General features: G+C 41.1%; 1 protein-coding gene across 3 annotated transcripts in view; it reads right to left on the reverse strand.

The window, feature by feature from the left end:
* CTPS2 (CTP synthase 2) overlaps window positions 1-18,766 on the reverse strand; it is a 124,245-nt gene that overhangs the window by 15,557 nt on the left and 89,922 nt on the right. For all 3 annotated transcript variants that reach the window (XM_081080945.1, XM_081080947.1, XM_081080946.1), the window contains 3 exons: window positions 10,435-10,490; window positions 8,099-8,195; window positions 2,250-2,394 (listed from right to left, as the gene is read on the reverse strand). In XM_081080945.1, the coding sequence (XP_080937071.1) occupies window positions 2,250-2,394; window positions 8,099-8,195; window positions 10,435-10,490 (298 nt within the window). The remainder of the gene's footprint in view (window positions 1-2,249; window positions 2,395-8,098; window positions 8,196-10,434; window positions 10,491-18,766) is intronic.

Here is an 18,766-nt window from a genome sequence, read left to right on the forward strand (position 1 = left end):
TTCATCACCGCCAAACCAGGAATATATGAAATGCTAAAGGATATTCTTTAAGAAGAGGAAGAAGAAGAAAAAGGTAAAGATAAAAATTATGAAAAACAAAGTGACAACAAATAAATACCTATCAACAAGTGAACCTAAAAATTAAGTCAGAATAAACTGGTGAATATAATAGAAGCAGGGGCATAGAAAGGGAGTGGACTGACAATTCTTGGGGGGAAGGGGGTGGGGGAGGCAGGAAGAGATTGGACAAAAATCTTACACCTATGGATGAGGACAATGGCAGGTAGTAAGGGCATGGGGTGGGATGGGAACCAGGTGGAGGGGAGATATGGGGGGGAAAAAGAGGAACATCTGTAATAATCTGAACAAGAAAAAAATCATTCTACAGTTAATCTGGAAGAGCTGCAAAATACCTTTTTTAAAATGTTAAATAATAATGGGAGTAGGCTTGATTTACAATAATGCTATAATGAAAAGCGTTGCAAGGGTTCAGAAATAAGAGGTGACATTAACAGAACAAAACAAAAATCCCCAAAACAAATCTAAATTACTCAACTTACTAACAATTGGGGCGGGGTGGGGTGGGGAGGGGGGAGCCAGATCCCTACCTCACACACTATACCAAACATAAAGTTCATACAGATTAGAGATTTAAACTTCATTTAAAATAAAAACCATAAAAGTGCTAGTGGAAAAAATGCATTATTATTTATATAATCTTTTGATAAGAAAAGACTTTACACACTAAAGATAGAATTCATAAAAGATTTGACTACATAAATAAGAAATATATGCATAAATAAGAACTTATTTGCCGAAACCGGTTTGGCTCAGTGGATAGAGCGTCGGCCTGCGGACTGAGAGGTCCTGGGTTCGATTCCGGTCAAGGGCATGTACCTGGGTTGCGGGCACATTCCCAATGGGAGATGTGCAGGAGGCAGCTGATCGATGTTTCTCTCCCATCGATGTTTCTAACTCTCTATCTCTCTCCCTTTCTCTCTGTAAAAAATCAATAAAATATATTTAAAAAAAAATAATAAATAAATAAATAAGAACTTATTTAAATAAATTCCTTATTTCAAACTCTTTAAGGAAAATAAAAACTATCATTGACAACTCAGAAGAAAACAAAATCACTTTGAAAAAATATTTGCAACCTAACAAAGGATTAATGACCTTTATATATAAAGAGTTTGCCAATCATTAAGAAAAAAGATATAATAGCAAAAGGAAAAGTAGGAAAAAGGATATGAACAGATAATTTATAAAACAAAGAGCCAGCCAAAACCGGTTTGGCTCAGTGGATAGAGCGTCGGCTGGCGGACTGAAAGGTCCCAGGTTCGATTCCGGTCAAGGGCATGTACCTGGGTTGCGGGCATATCCTCAGTGGGGGATGTGCAGGAGGCAGCTGATCGATGTTTCTCTCTCATCCATGTTTCTAGCTCTCTGTTTCTCTCCCTTCCTCTCTGTGAAAAATCAATAAAATATATTTAAAAAACAAAAAACAAAAAAAACACAAAAAAACAAAGAGCCAATAAAGTGTGTGTGTGTGTGTGTGTGTGTATATATATATATATATCAGAATCCACAAAAGAAAATCCTATTTTTTACTTATCAAAATGACAAAAATTTATAAAATAATGCCCCAGAATTAGCATAATTTGGAAAACTGACAGGTTACTATTGTAGATATGATTAGATCATTTTTATTAAGAGAAAAAGTCACAATTATTAAGAAGGAAAAAACAATTCTTCACTTTATTATTATTTTAAAATGTTTTTATTAATTTTTTTGAGAGAGAGAGGGATAGAGAGATAGAAATATCAGTGATGAGAGAGAATCACTGATCGGTTGCCTCCTGAATATCTCCCACTGGGGATGGGGAATTGAGCCCACAACCCGGGCATGTGCCCTGACCAGGAATCGAACCTGCGACCTCTTGGTTCCTTCACTTTAAAAAGAAAACAGCCCAGCTGGTGTAGCTCAGGTGTTAAGCATCGACCCATGAACCAAGAGTTCACCAGTTCAATTCCCGGTCAGGGCACATGCTCAGGTTGTGGTTCACTACCCATTGCGGGTTATGCAGGAGGCAGCCAATCAATGTGTCTCTTTCATGGATGTTTCTATCTCTCTCTCTCTCTCCCTCTCCCTTCCTCTCTTTGAAATCAATAAAAACATATTTTTAAAAAGTTTATGAGATACCTAGAGTGTTAATAACCGCATCTTGGGTCATTGTTAAGCTGGTTACCTGGAGGACAGTTTGCATCCCTGTTGTAGGTAGGCATTCAGGTTCCCAGTTGCTGCAAGTAATAGTCCCAGGTATGGAGGGGAAGGCTTCATCGGCCTAGAAGAAAACTCAGGATGGAATTGGACACCAACAAAATAGGGGTGATCTGAAATGAGAACAATCATGATGTGATTGAAGCAAACACGAGAAATACTTTAAAGGTCTTATCTTTGAATCAGAAACTCATCCAATGATGAGATATTTAACTTATCATCATAGCCAGTTATTTTCATAGTCCATCTTCCCAGTAGAATTTCAAATTACAAAACACATCTCACGAGATTAGAAATCCAACATTTTATTTGTAGAAGGTGGTATTAGAATAAGCAATGTTAAGCAAAAATTTTTGAACAGCAAGATGAGTTCTGCTTTCCCAAAATCTGCCTGCTTTTTAAAAAATATATATAAATTTTTATTGATTTCAGAGAGGAAGGGAGAAAGAGAGAAATAGAAACCTCAATGATGAGAGAGAATCATTGATCTATGGCCACACTGGGGATCATCAAGCCTGCAACCCGGACATGTGCCCTGACCGGGAATCAAACCGTAACCTTCTGATTTAACCACTGAGCCACGCCAGCCAGGCAATCTGCCTGCTTTTGAAGGCCCTTCAAAGACTTACATGGGCTCAATTCCATGGTATCCTTCACACTCTAGGCTAACTGTAGGACAAGTCTTTCTCTTAGATGGCTTCAGGCAAGGTAAGGGTCCCCTGGGAATGCAGCAAGTACAACTGCTTTTCTAGTCACAGCTTTAAGATGGGTATTAATCATAGATAGCACCATGAAACTGAACTCATATTTCAGTCTATGCCAACTTATCCCTTGTGATGAATGGTCTTTGAGTGATAAAAGGATGGCCTTTCAAACATGTTAACGGTGGTTATGGCTCAAGGTGACAAAAGTTTTTTTTTCTTCTTTATACTTTTCTGTATCATGTGAAGCTTTACAATAAGCATATATTACTTACATTACCAGCGTAGGAAATTAAGTGATTTTCATATTGAGGATTGTAATAAGCCCCTATATGAGCAATTCAAGTTCTCCTAGATGTAATAACAGAAAAGTAGCTTTTCCCCCACTACTTTTAACAGGAATCCCCTGTTTTGTAATAAGAATTAAACAGGCAACATTTCCAAGTCTGGATAGAAATTTTATAGGATTAAAAATTCCTCTTCCCAATTGGAACTCTCAAAAAAACTATGTTTTTCCCATATTAGGGAGAAACTCCTAATTAGAGACTCGGCAACTCTTTAATCCCATAATTATTATAATATAGAGCATGGTCAGTGTGCTGTATTCCCTACTTTAAAAATAATTTAAATTGATATTGAGTTATATATCTCTATATATCTATATCTATCTATCTATCTATCTATCTATGATAAAATAAGTTTTATAGGGAAAGTAAATACAACTTTAAAGCTTTCAGAGAGATGTTTTATCAAATGATCTAAAAATCTAGTATGTAATTCAAAATCACAAATCCCCATCATTTGCCACTAGAGTCCCAAAGCTGCTGTAGAGTAGTGAGCACATGATGATTGATTGCAAATGTTCATTCTTCTAAAATTATTTAAAGCTTTGCACCCTAGCTGGTTTGGCTCAGTGGACAGAGTGTCAACCTGCAGACCAAAAGGTCCTGGGTTCAATTCTGGTCAAGTGCACATGCCAGGGTTGTGGGCTCAATCCCCAGTGGGGGGCGTGCAGGAGGCAGCCGATCAATGATTCTCTCTCATCATTGATGTTTCCATTTCTCTTTCCCTTTCCTGTCCTGTATGAAATCAATAAAAATATTTTTTTAAAAATAAAATAAAGCTTTGCTCTACAAAATGGTAGCCTCTAGCCACACATGGCTATTTTAATTTATTCAAATTAATTGAGCATGTCTCAATACTCAATAGTTACATATGGCTACCATACTGAACAGGGCAGAACACTGTATCATTGCAGCAAGTTCTATTGCACAGCTCTGAGTCTACAAAAATCCAGTGTAGAAATCCTCTACATCAAGCATGTCAAATTCATGGCCTGCGGGCTGCATGCAGCCCACAACGAATATTTTTGTGGCCCAGCCAATATAACGGTATGTAAGAAACATTTTAATAAAAATTTCGTAACTTCATTTTTACAATATCCTGTTATACATAATTATAGATATAAAAGCCTAAGCGACTGTTATGACCGAACAACCAGAATGACTGGTCAACCAGTCACTATGATGCACACTGACCACCCGGGGAAGATGCTCAACACAGGAGCTGCCCCCTGATGGTCAGTGCACTCTCACAGCCAACCTCCCACAGCCCCTCCTCCCAGCCGGCCGGCCCCCCCGATAGGCTTCGATCGCCGGCCAGGCCAAGGAACCCCACCCATGCATGAATTCGTGCACTGGGCCTCTAGTTATTAATAACGAACCACAAAGTTCACTAATGACTGATTACTAGAATCGTGCTGCATTCCTTTCCCTTATGTGAATGCACATCATTTCTCTCCAGTAATACTAGCAGCGAATATTTTAGAGCCAATGGCCACGTCATTAGTCTTGGACTGACTTGTTTTTGGTGTGCGCAACAGGAAATATTTCACTTTCGGAGAACAAGAAAAATAGGTTTATTTGCATTACATTTATTAATTTGTGTAGTTATTTAGTGTTTGTAAGCTAATGTTCAAGAAAAATATTAATTTTTATTAAAATGTTCTATGATTTTATGTTAACGATGACTCATTTATTTCAGCCCTTTGTATTCAGCATGTCTCTATTGAAATAAACCTATGTTTCTATGAAAATGGAAGCTTTTGTTTTTTTGCAGCCCACATAAAATTAAACCTTGTTTATTTGGCCCATGTTAGCCTTTGAGTTTGACATACTTGCTCTACTAGTTCATCACATGTAAGAAGAAACCTCCTTAAATTAAAGGGACACTCGGGAATGAAAGTTTGGTAGGGGAATGTCACCTTCTCTCAGGAATGTGTCCCCTCAAGAAAAGTAGAAGAGAAATCATCTACAGTTAGAAAAGAAACTAAGCAGTGCAGCTTTAAATTTAAGATGCAATGAATCTTACAGCACAGCATCTAGTGATATCTTTGAAAGAAGCAGACAGTAATTGTGTTTTTGTACCATTGCAGACAGAAGCTGAATAATGGATCATGTCAGAGTCAGGGACAGAATATTTAAATGAATGGATCATTGCTCTGAATCACTTTATCCAAAAAATCCCCTATGCTAATATGAGGAAGGAGACTTTAAAGTTTTTATTTTGGTGATGTTCTATCAGTCAAAGTATCTTTTAAATAATGCTCTTAATTGCTTTGAACCAAATTCTGACATTATACTAATGTCAAGCTTTGTTGTTCCTTTTAGAATTGCTTTAGTAATATAGAAATTCATGGATATGCTTCTAAGAGGCAGCTAAGATCCAAATCTTCTGGAGAATTTTCCATAATAAAATCAATTCCCTGTGGTCAGCTTTTAAAACTTGCAAGGTTTTATAGCAGCTCTCATTTCCTTTGCAACCCACATGAAATTTGCAAGTGTCAATGGAAATCTAAAACTTTGTGATGAGACTTCTCATATTTGCTGAAAATAATGAAAACCAGGAGAATTAACAGAGAATAAATATTTGAACCAAGTAAACAAATAATAATCTGTTGAAGAAAGTCTCTGACCTCTCACATACATGCCAGTGATCCACACTATATAAATTCTAAATGATGGGCATTCCCATTAGAAAGACTATGGGAAATAAATTCTCATATTCTAATTCAAAACATTGATTGATCATCTTAAATTGAATGTCCAATGAAAACGAAGGAACAATAAAAGCCCACAGGAGTGGTGGCAGGAGTCAATAACCTGGCCAGGTACTAACTGGATGGCCCTGGGCAGTTTACTTTATCTCTTTGCACACAGACTCCTTCTCTGTAAGGTGGAAGTAACATCATTAGCCTTATAATTTACGTAAGGCATGCAGAGTCCTTAGCATGGGGGTCTTGTGAGAAGCATCTAGGAGTGCACACTAATGTCCATTGCTTTCCTTCTTTCAGGACACAGGTAACATACTATTAAGTTCAAAAATGCCTTTTCCAACTTCAACTCTCCTACCTCCTAGGGACTCCTGAAGTATCTTAACAGATTAGAGACAGAAAAGGAAGGGACAAAGAAATTTGAAACAAAGGATAGTGACATAGGCTAAGATGGAAAAAGAAGTAGGAAGTTAGAAGAGTAAGTAGTCCAGGTTATCTGGAGCCTAAAGGCTATAGGTGAAAAGGAAGGTTCTAGAAAATTATGCTACCACTTTTTAGAGTATCCTGTACATACTAAGCATTCAATAAGTGAGAGTGGTTTATACAACAAATTAGTGTCACATACATTGCACAGCCAGAGCTCTGTCCTTGTTATGAGTCACCACACCCTGGGACTAGGTGGTAGGGATGAGAATGCAATCCCAACCAAACGAGATCTTTCCAGAGATGGAATCTACAGGACTTAAGAAACGATTACAAGTTGGGGGTATGAAGGGGCAAGGGAGCTAAATAAATCCAATTTCAAACCTGATGATCCGAAACAGTGGTTCCCAACCAGAGGCAAATGTGCCCCTCAGGGACATTTGGCAATGTCTGAAGATGTTTTTTAGTGTCGAAGCTTGGAGGGTGGTGCAGGTGGTGCTACTGGCATCCAATGGGTAGAGACCAGGGATGCTGTCAAATATCCAGCAGTGCTCAGATCAGCCCCCACCACAAAGAATTATCCTGTTCCACATGTCAGTGGTGGTGAGGGTGAGAAACCCTGGCACTATTTAAACGTGTAAAAGCCATTCTTAGATCATGAACTGTACAAAAATAGTGAGCAGACTGAATCTGGCCCACCAGCCAAAGTCTGGCAAGCCCTGGGCTAGAAAATCAAGAGAGCTGGGACCAGCTGTAGACATGAGCTTACCCTGTCTTTGCAGCTTTGAATGAGAACACTGTCCTCTGTCTTGTCACTAACACATGTATGGTTTGTGCCTATGCTCCTGAAGGGTGCCCCAGCCCAGCCACACAACTTCTTCAGTGATCTTCCTCAACATAAGTCCAATTTCTTTGTTTGATCTCACTAAGAAGTCTGAATGCAGCCCTGCCCTAGTAGCCCAGTTGGTTAGAGCATCTTCCCAATATGCCAAAGTTATGGGTTCGATTCCCTAGTGAGGGCACATACAAGAATCAACCAATGAATGCATAAATGAGTGGAACAACAAAATGATGTCTCTCTCTAAAAAACCAATAAATAATTAAAAAAATAAGTCTGAGTGCAGCAACTGGCCCACACTTGACCATGGAACATGAGCAATAGGGAAAGGCAGACACTAGGTGAGGGACCAGGTCCCACATACAACAGATGTCAATACCAGTCACCAATAGTGAGACGGCACTGGGCCATTCTCCCTCAAAGGAGAAAGTAAAGAAAAATACTAGTCAACAGTAGGCTGCCTGCCTTTCCCAGAGTGCCTAACCTAGATGCTGACAACAAGAGAACGGGGTAAGGATGGTGAGGAAGCATACTATTGACAGAACTTGTAGAACAATACATCATTGTATGGCACATTCATACTAACAGGCCCAAAATGATTAGGATTACAAGCGGTCTGTTTTTTCACATACTTTATACTTAGCTGCATGCTTTCTATTTAGTTGCAAATTTATTTCAAAGGAGAGCGGAAAAGAAAGAGACCAAATAAAATGGGTATCAAGTTACAGCTTCATATGTCTATGGAGAAAAAAAAAAAAGATGTTAGCTCAACACAAAAATTCAAAAATGAAGAGCCCACTTACTTGCCAGTTCAATGATTTCCATCCTCTCCCCATCAACATCCTGACCTACAAAATTTAAGTCACTCTGCTCAAATTGGTTGACCAAGGCAGGGTTCACCTGGAAAAGAACAAGAAATTAAATGTCTTTGGGCAGCAGAGCAATACAGACATATCAGCTTATTAAAAGGGCCTACATCAACTGGGTGGGTTTTCCATTTCAGTGATGTTCTAACCAGTAGTTAATTTCTATATTCAACCTATTTTTAAACTCATGGTGAACCTGAGAAACAGTCTAATCACAGACCTTAAATGTGGGAGGTCCACGTTCTCTCACCCAAAGATGAGATTCAAAAAGTAGGACTGCGAAACAGACATTTTTTTTATTTGAGACCTTGAGACCAGCTATTTATAGCCATCCCCCTATTTGCTTCTTGCCATGAGTTATGTGAAAATTTAAGTATCTCTCTCCAAATCACAAATCTGTTTGAGGACTAAAACCATCTTATTTACCCTGTGACTAACACCAATGCTTTGTTTACATTTAGTTACATAAAAGCTCTAAAAATAAGCTTGGAGCAAGTTTTCTACTAAAATACTGGTTATAGATGACAACTTGATGGCCTGGTGCACAGCCCCTTCCCTCACTCATCTCATAGCCTTTCCCCATCCTTTTCAACCTCTCCTTCACAAAAAGCACTTCCTCATCTAAAACCAAAGTGGGGTCTCACTTATCCTTCTCAGTCTTAAGCACATATGCTTTTATTTTGTTTTTTCACATTGGGCTAGTTCTCAGAATTTGTAAACGTTTCTCCCTTTTTTAACTGCTTTATTGAGATATAATTCATACACCTTACGATTCACCCATAAAAAAAAAAAAAGTGTACAACTTGCCCAGCTGGCATGGCTCAGGGGTTGAGCGTCAACGATGAACCAAGATGTCATGGTTCAATTCCCTGTCAGGGCACATGCCCAGGTTGCGGGCTGGATCCCCTGTGTGGGGTGTGCAAGAGGCAGCTGATCAATGATTCTCTCTCATCATTGATGTTTCTATTTCTCTCTCCCTCTCCCTTCCTCTCTGAAATCAATAAAATTATATTAAATTTTAAAAAGTGTACAACTCAATGGTATATAGTATATAGGTTTCAACCATCACCACAATCAATCCAAAATATACCCTGCACCCTCTAACCATCACCCCTCAACCCCCACCTCATCACCCTCTCCATAGTCCTAGCAACCACTAATCTACATTCTTTCTCTTTATATTTGTGTATTCTGGGCACTTCATATTAATGGAATTACACAGTATGTGGTTTTTTGTAACTGGCTTCTTTTCACTTAGCATAATGTTTTCTAGGTTCATCTATGTTATAGCATATACCAACATTTCTTTTTATTGTCAAATAATATTCATTGCATGAATACATCACATTCTATTTTTCGTTCATTAGCTAATGCACATTTGGGTTGTTTCCACTTTTTTGGCTATTGTGAAAAATGCTGCTGTAATAATTTGTGTGCAAGTTTTTGTGTAGATGTATATTTTCATTTCTCTTGGATAGAAGTAGAATTGCTATGTCATATGGTAACTGTGTGTTCAACCTTTTGAGGAACTGTTAGACCCTTTTCCAAAGTTGCTCAACCATTTTACATTCCCACCAGTAATGCATGAGAGTTCCAATTACTCTACATCCTCACCAACACTTGTTATTATCCATCTTTTGATTATAGCTATCCTAGTGGGTGTGAAGTGGCTTTGATTTGCATTTCCCGGATGACAAACAATGTTGAGCATCTTTTCATTTCCTTATTAGCCATCTGCATATCTTTTTTTGGAGAAATGTCTATTGAGATCCTTTGCCATTATTTATAATGAAATTGTAAGAATTATTTATATATTCTAGATACAAGTACCTTGTCTGATACATGATTTAATGTGTAATCCTTCTTATTTGTTATCTTATATTTTGTCTTCTCCAATTAGAATGTAAGCTCCCCAACAGGAGGGAGACCAGGGGTGTCTTTCATCTCCAGTGCACAGCAGATACAAAATAAGTATGAAGAAATTAATGGCCACACTATTGTATACATAGTAGTTCTTGTACCTTCTAGCCACCACTTAGGCAAAGCAGATCAATAGTTTTTTGTCCCACCAGTTAGGCCAGTTCCCAATGGAAATAAGACGAAAAATGGCCCGCACTCAGCAAGTTATTTTCCACTATTGGTAGCCTATTCAGCATCCATTCCCACCAGTCCTCCCTCAAACAGAGCCCTGGGCTTGTTCTGGTATCTACTCTACCCCCACATGACCCATGGACTAAGCATCTATATTCCAGTAATTCAGTGTAAAAGCATACCTCATACCGATGTCTGTGTCTTTCTTCTATAAAAGGAACATCACCATAAAGTTTCCCTGTAACAATACAAGAGTGAAATTAATATTGGAGCAATCAGCTTTGGAACCACACCCATGGCTTATGTGTGGAATCTCTTTAATCTCTATCAGAGGCCTAAAAATGAACTAGATTTCAGATAGTGATCTAGATTTTCTTCTCTTATAATACAGGATGGCAATCACTTCTTTGAAGCCCGGAAGCAATTCTCAAGTAAGCCATCACATTGCATAAAGGGAAGCCCGCTGTTACTCCAGTCTCCTGCGGACTCCAGCAGATGTTCCCTCCTTTTATACACTTACCTGCAGGACTGAGAGACCGAGTAACATCCACACTATCGCTTCTGTGCAGATTCATAACGGGGCTCATTTTACAAAAGAAGAAAATGAAACCAAAGGAAGAGAAACAAAACCAAAAAACTTGCCCAAAGCTCTGCCCTGCTGGCAACACAGTGCAGCCTTGAGCCCAGGCCTCCTCCCACCTGGCACAATGCTTTCTCCACTACACATTTTCACACAGTACTGGCGACAATGCTTTACATCCCACCTTAAAAATATGCCTGTCCTTTGAGTCTAAAATTCGACCTCTAAAAATTTAACCCAGAAAATAGAAACGAGGACAGAGATTTAACCACGAATACGCTCACTCCTGCTATTTAACAGAGAACAACTGGAAACAAGCTGAGCATCAGGAATCGAGGACTGCTGGATTAAACGAGCATGTCTATACCAAGGTTCTTTTTTAAAATATATATATATATTTTATTGATTTCAGAGAGGAAGGGACGGGGAGATAGAAACATCAATGATGAGGGAGAATCATCAATGGGCTGCCTCCTGCACGCCCCCCATTGGGGATGGAGCCTGCAACCCGGACATATATACCCTGAGCGGGAATCAAACTGTGACCTCTTGGTTCATAGGTCAACGCTCAACCACTGAGCCACCTGGCCAGGCTATATCAAGGTTCTTAATCAGGAGTGCGTGGCTGAGAATCACACGTGGGGCTTCTTATTAAACATGCCTCTGTCCCTGCAAGTGCTGTAGCCCAGGGCATGACTTATTTGGCCATGGGCATGATGATCAGTGGGATAGCCAGTGCCCACAGTGTCAGGTGGATAGGAGTCCATCACCAAACACTTCTCAGGAACAGGCCCCGCTGGGGCAGGTGGAGAAGCAGGATGGCCCAAGTGCCAAGTGGGTTATAGCACTGGAACAGTCGGAGAGGCCAACGACAACTTCCTCAGTCCCAGCCCTCACGATGCAGGCCCCAGGCACACAGCCAAGAGACGAGAGGACCTGCCAACAGTGCTGGAACGCATCGTCAAAGCCCAACAGAACTGGGAGCAGTGCTCAGTTACACAGGCAGGGGATCATCACACTCTCCCAGATGCCATGAAGTGTGGAACAGGATGTTTGCAATTTTGACTCAGATGAAGAAAATGCAAATTGGTTGTATTCTCATGTGACTCCGTATGATCAGTTACTGTGACTGAACTTCTATTTGCAATTCTATCCATATAGACTGAACTCTCTGGTGATGATGTTAATGGCAGTGAGTATTTAGGTATACATTCTAGAAAAAAAAAAATGAACAGAAATAGTGGAGGCAGGGAGCTCCTTTGAGAGAACTATAGCATGCCATGCGTGAGTGGGGGGGGGGGGGGTAGAGGGGGGGCCTTCAAGACAGAGCCTTGGTAGTCAAACTATCAGTTCATAAAAAATTAAAAGGAAAAATGGAAAATAACAGCACGGTAATGCCCAGCTGGAAAAATGGAAGCATATCTATCATCATGAAACTTCAGGAAACTACAGGAAAACGTGGCTCAAAGATTTGGACCTAATTTTGAGAGGATTCCTTATGACTTCTGACTTTGTGATTGACCTTTTCCTCCTATAGTCCAAAATCTCTTCCCTGTCTCCTTCATTACAACAGATGACTTAGCAAATTCAATGACAGCACCTGCCAATATTAACAGAAATGGTGAGGAAATTGGCAAAAATCTACATATTAAGATATAAGGAATTACACATTAATTCATTGGGGCTAGCAGGAGAGCATGTGAACTTTGAAACTGGCCTACGCCTGCTGCCAGGCTTAAGGGAAGCTGTGTTTGCCAAGATATCTCAGGTAACAGGAAGAGGGAGGGGGTAGAGTGGCTCTGGAGCCAGAGTGCCGGGCTTTAAACTCCACTACACCATTTAGTGGCTATGTGGCTTGGGCAAATTTACTTTGCCTCTCTGCCCCAGCTTCCTCAGCTGTAAAATGGGGACTATGATAGTTTGTAGTTCGTAAGGCTGTTGGAAGGATTAAATAAATCAAAACACGTTAAGTGCTAGAACAGTAAGTGACCCATGAGATTGCTATTGTTATCTCTAGACTATGAGATCCAAACAGAAGCTAGAACAGAAGCTCTACAAGATAACAGACAAGATAGGGACCCGTTCTCTCAATTTTTGAGTGCCTAACCCAGGGGTGGGCAAACTTTTTGACTCGAGGGCCACAATGGGTTCTTAAACTGGACCGGAGGGCCGGAACAAAAGCATGGATGGAGTGTTTGTGTGAACTAATATAAATTCAAAGTAAACATCATTACATAAAAGGGTACCGTCTTTTTTTTCAATAGTTTTATTCATTTCAAACGGGCCGAATCCGGCCCGCGGGCCGTAGTTTGCCCACGGCTGTCCTAACCCATAAGCAGTCACTCAATAAATATTTGTTGAATGAATGAATGAGGAAATTATATATATATATATATATATATATATATATATATATATATATATATATGTAAAATATGGTATATAATGAAACATGTTTCAGAACTTTGAAAATTTTACTTTCTGCTTTCAAAATCTATCTTGATCACTTACAAATCTGTGAAGAATGAATTTACAAAATTAAACCATTGCCATATCCATGAAAAAGGACAAAAATGAAGTTTCCTATATTAGAGAGAGAGAGAGAGAGAGAGAGAGAGAGAGTAGAAGGGAGGGGTGAAACAGAGACACATTGATGTAAGAGAGACACATGGATTGGCTGCCTCCCGCATGTGCCCCAATCAGGGTGGGGGATCAAGCCTGTAACTGAGGTACGTGCCCTTGACTGGATTCAAACCCAGCATCCTCCAGTCAGCAGGGCCGATGCTCTATCCACTGAGCCAAACTGGCTAGGGCTATAATATGTTTTTAACCCATTAATGGTCCTGCTCACCCCCACCTTTGTGTTAGCAATCCTAGCAACTGAACCTGATTTATTTTTCTTTTCTTCTCAAAGTCAAAAATTTCCCCCAAAAAAGCTATGCAAGGTAAAACATGGAAACAAACCAAATGTCCATGAATCCCAAGAGGCTGCCCAGAGTACAGACATTTGGTATATCTGGTATACATAGCATTGGCAGGCATGTTTAAAATTTTTAAATAAGTTACCAACATTTAAAAATCAAATCTCTGCTAAAAATCCCAATTCCCATATTCTCTTGAAAATTTACAATGTTGTGATAGTGAATCCACAGTTCTTCATGCAACTATCAGTTGTAGCAGTTACTCCTTTAATGGGGCAAGTGCATGTCAATTTGTCAATTTGCCTCAGTCCCCACCACTCCTTGTTGCCTCTCTTTTAAAAAAATATTTTATTGATTTTTTAGAAAAAGGGAGATAGAAACATTGATGAAAGAATATCATCCATCAGCTGCCTCATGCATGCCCCCTACTGGGGATCAAGCCTGCAACCAAGGTACATGACCTTGATTGGAATCGAACCCAGGACACTTCAGTCCATGGGCCAAAACGGTCAGGGCCCTGTTTCCTCTCTAACCCTGAGGCCCACTGCAGCTGCCACTGATTGTTGAGCTTAGGCTGTGGCATTTCTCATACCTGGATGTTTGACACGTTTACATTCCCTACCGGGTCCTATTGGTCCAGCTGCTCAGTACAATGTTGATTCAGTGCTTGTATCTTGCCTCATGCCAAAAACATGGTTTCAGAATGCCTTTCAGAAGCCAGGGATGGGGTCTTTACTTTCTGCACCCCTGCTCTCCTCCCACAAGACACTTCTCTTGAAACCTGAGAAACTGTCTCAGGGCTCTCGGCACAAGGATGCTTTGAGCTCTGGAAGCTGTTAGTTTTTGCCATTCCCCTGTTTGATTAAGGTCCAGCCATTCGGTATAGTGAAGCGGTCAAGAATTCAGGCTCTGCCCTAACCAGTTTGGCTCAGTGGATAGAGCATCGGCCTGCGGACTGAAGGGTCCCAGGTTCGATTCCGGTCAAGGGCACGTACCTTGGTTGCGGGCACATCCCCAATGGGGGGTGTGCAGGAGGCAGCTAATCGATGTCTCTCTCTCATCGATGTTTCTAACTCTCTATCCCTCTCCCTTCCTCTCTGCAAAAAATCAATAAAAATATATTTAAAAAAAAAAGAATTCAGGCTCTGAAATAAGCTCAGGACTAGCATTCTAGCAAGTGAACTTAACCTTCCTAAGATTCCCTTCTCTCATGCAAAATGAAGCTACATCCTGGGGACATTGACAGGTACAACTGAAATGACATATATAATATCTTAATTTTAAAAAATATATTTCTTATTGATTTCAGAGAGGAAGGGAGAGTAAGAGAGAGATAGGAACATCAATGATGAGAGAGAATCATTGATCAGCTGCCTCCTGCATGCCCCACACGGGTTCGAGCCTGGGCATGTGCCCTGACTGGGAATGGAACTATGACCTGCTGATTCATAGGTCAATGCTCAACCACTGAGCCAAGCCAGCCGGCTACATAATACCTTAATTACTGGTGCTTAGAAAGTGAGTAAGGCCAGCCACAATGTTTCATCTTCATTTATTACTTTTGGATTTTAGTTATCATTCCTTTAAATTTTATAAAACATCACATTTCAAATATCTAAACTCCTCCCCTTTCCCTACTTTTATTTTTTATAATCTGCTCTTCAATTTTCTGGTATCAAAATGCTAACTTTCTACTTTAAAAATGCTAGTCCTTGCCTTTAGTTCTACATTGCAAAGTTACCCTCTTTTTCATTGTTTGTCTCTCTCCCCCACCCCCATTTAGTATGTTTATCCTAGTTTTAACATCTCTTTTCTTACATTTTCTGTATTCTTCTACTAGTCCATCTTAGGAGGTGGGGAGCAAGGTAAAGGGGCTATCTGCTCCCCCTCTCCTCGGGCTCATCCCTTCTCCCTTCCCACTGCCCTAGTGGGACCCCACTTTCAATACTAGGTCACTAACTGAAGTTTACCCTGAGCTTTGGGAGAATCACAGGTCAATACAATAAACCCTTCACATTTATGATCCTAATAGCCACACTTGAATAATGCTTTTTCTGTGCCAAGCACTGTTCTAAAGACCCACATATATGACTGATTTAATTCTCACGTGAAACTCATGAGGCAGGTGCTATTCTTACGTCTGTTTTACAGATACAGAAACTGAGGCATACATAGCAGCTAAGGCCTCTGATGGGGCAGTGTGGTCCCAGGGGCTAGACTGCTAACCACTCCACTAGCTCCCCTGGGTGAAGTACTCAGGACAGTGTTAGTCCAGTAAGGGAAACATAAATGCTATCTGTTATGACTAAAGGAGCTATGTCTAAGACCTATGAACTCCCATATTAACAAATACACATTAGCCCAGCTGGGTGTGGCTCAGCGGTTGAGCAACAACCTATGAACCAGGAGGTCACGGTTCAATTCCCAGTCAGGGCACATGCCCGGGTTGCGGGTTCAATCCCCAGTGGGGGGCATGCAGGGGGCAGCCAATCAATGATTCTCTCTCACCATTGATGTTTCTCTTTCTCCCTCTCCCTTCCTCTCTGAAATCAATAAATATATATTTTTAAAAAACACCAAATACACTATAGCAAATGGTTTTCCCAGCAAAAGGCAGGACAAAGCCGTGGAAAAGAGCCACTCTGCAGTGTGGCCTGTCCATGGGGAGGCAGCAGGCTCGCTGCTGGCACACTGTCAGAGGCCCCATGATCCTTTCGAATTTGTGTCTCAGCACGACAAATTGCCGTGGCATAGACCTTCGGCACCCCTACATCCCTGGTGACCTCTTTTAAACTGTTTTGTAAATCACCTCATTAACCCAGCCAAGACTTTCTGCAAGGTATGTTTTTTTCCCCTTAAGCTTCCCAAGAATCTAATTACACCAGGAACCAGAAACTGTTTTTCTCTATCAATGCTTTGATAAGAGATAAGAAAGCAAAAACGATTTTTCCAGCCCATGATAATTTGTCTCCCCATACCCCTATTTCTTTCAGTTCTTTCAAATGGGAGATTGAACCACTCTGACTTTCCAATACCATGAATTTTACCCAGCTCATTAACACTGGGACCCACTCAGTACCCTCTTGCCTCTGTGGTCTCAGAACAAAAACCTTGTTCTTTTACAGTAAAGTAGAACCTAGAGTTTAGTCAAGTCCTCTTCCTTCTTTTTTGAAAATATATTTTTATTGATTTCAGAGAGGAAGGGAGAGGAAGAGAGAGATAGAAACATCAATGATGAGAGGGAATCATTGATCAGCTGCCTCCTGCACGCCCCACACTGGGGATCGAGCCTGCAATCCAGGCATGTGCCTTGACCAAGAATCGAACCATGACCTCCTGGTTTACAGGTTGATGTTCAATCACTGAACCACACTGGCCGGGCAAGTCCTTCTCATAAGAAAACTAGAGGCCCGATGCACGAAATTCATGCAAGAGTAGGCCTTCCTTCCCTGGGCTGCTGGCACCAGCTTTCCTCTGGCACCAGGGACCCGGGCTTCCCTCACAGCCCTGGCTTCATCCGGAAGGTCATCCAGAAGGACATCCAGTCTAATTAGCATATCACACTTTTATTATTATAGATGCAAGGAAGATCCCCAAAAAGAGTGAAGTCTTGTTCTAAAACATTCAATTTCTACCTTCTGATTCCAGCTGGCTGAGCTGGCCTTCTGCACTCTAGACTCTGCCACACTGCCTGTGGCATCACCCAGAGGAGCTCTCCCAGCTTCGCCTGCCAGGTGACATCTGCCAGTGCCAAGTCAATTCTCACTGTCCTCGTTGTCACCTGCCCTGAGATGAGGGTTATTATCTCAGAATTCTGAATGGGGAATCACCAGAATCTGGTCTCCAGTGTGTCCGGTGCCCTGCAGGGGAGGGGGCTCCTGGCTCTTTTCAGTATGTCCTGGTGTTCCGCCTCCACATGTCTGGACACCCCTAAAGGGCAAATGACATCCACTCACTTTTAACAATGCCCCCTCCTGCACAGCTCAGCACAGGGCTCGGGGGCTGGCCCTTTCCCTTCTATGCCTCTCGGAGCCCTCAGGGCTCCTCTGCACCCTTCCACCCCTGGCATTCCTCTGTTTCTAAAGGCAAGGGCTCCCTAACCATTTGGATGCTGATTTGGAGGGCAGAGTTATACAAATTGCATGTGGAATTCAGACTGCTTTAAATTGAGTTTACTCTAGCATTTCTACCAGCGCACATACACCAGAGTGTGCTGTATTCAAACACGTCACCTGACTGATCCAAAAAACATGTTCTTTCTGGTAGGTGGCACTTTGGTTTGAAAACCACACTTGGCACAGATAAAGACTTGCTTCCACTCCAGGGCAAGTCGTGGCAACATGTCTGGGAACTGACCAAAAAAACGTAAGCCTGGTGCCTGTAACACTTTGGAAACACATCAAACAAGTTGTCAGCTGTCCCCTGAAAGAGCCTGAACCTTGTCTGAATTGCTTTGTACTCTCTTATCTTCCCATCTCTCATGCTCAGCTGAGCCACAGGCAAAACGATCAAGTTCACTTTTGGAATCTTAAAGCCCTCCCATAAAAATGTTCCTCGGTGTCCTCTCTCCCCTCTCACCTGAGCCTGACCCCCTTCATCTCTAGCCACACTTCACTCTAGATTTCTCACTCTTCAAAGTACCCTTACTTTTTTTTAATGTATTTTTATTGATTTTACAGAGAGGAAGGGAGAGGGATAGAGAGTAGAATATCGATGAGAGAGAAACATCGATCAGCTGCCTCCTGCACACTCCCTACTGGGGATGTGCCCGCAACCAAGGTACATGCCCTTGACCGGAATTGAACCGGGGATCCTTCAGTCTGAGGGTGGAGGCTCTATCCACTGAGCCAAACCGGTTAGGGCTCAAGTACCCTTACTTTTCAAAAGTCATCTAATGAGTTAATCAACCAAAATAAGGTGTCACTATAAGGGGATAAGTCCTACCATCTACGTTCCCATCTAAAATATGGGGTGTTTTTTTCAAATTGAGGTGTAACTTACATGCAGTAAAAT

Source organism: Myotis nattereri (genome assembly GCF_964212035.1).
Source record: "Myotis nattereri genome assembly, chromosome: X".
Lineage (NCBI taxonomy): Eukaryota > Metazoa > Chordata > Mammalia > Chiroptera > Vespertilionidae > Myotis > Myotis nattereri.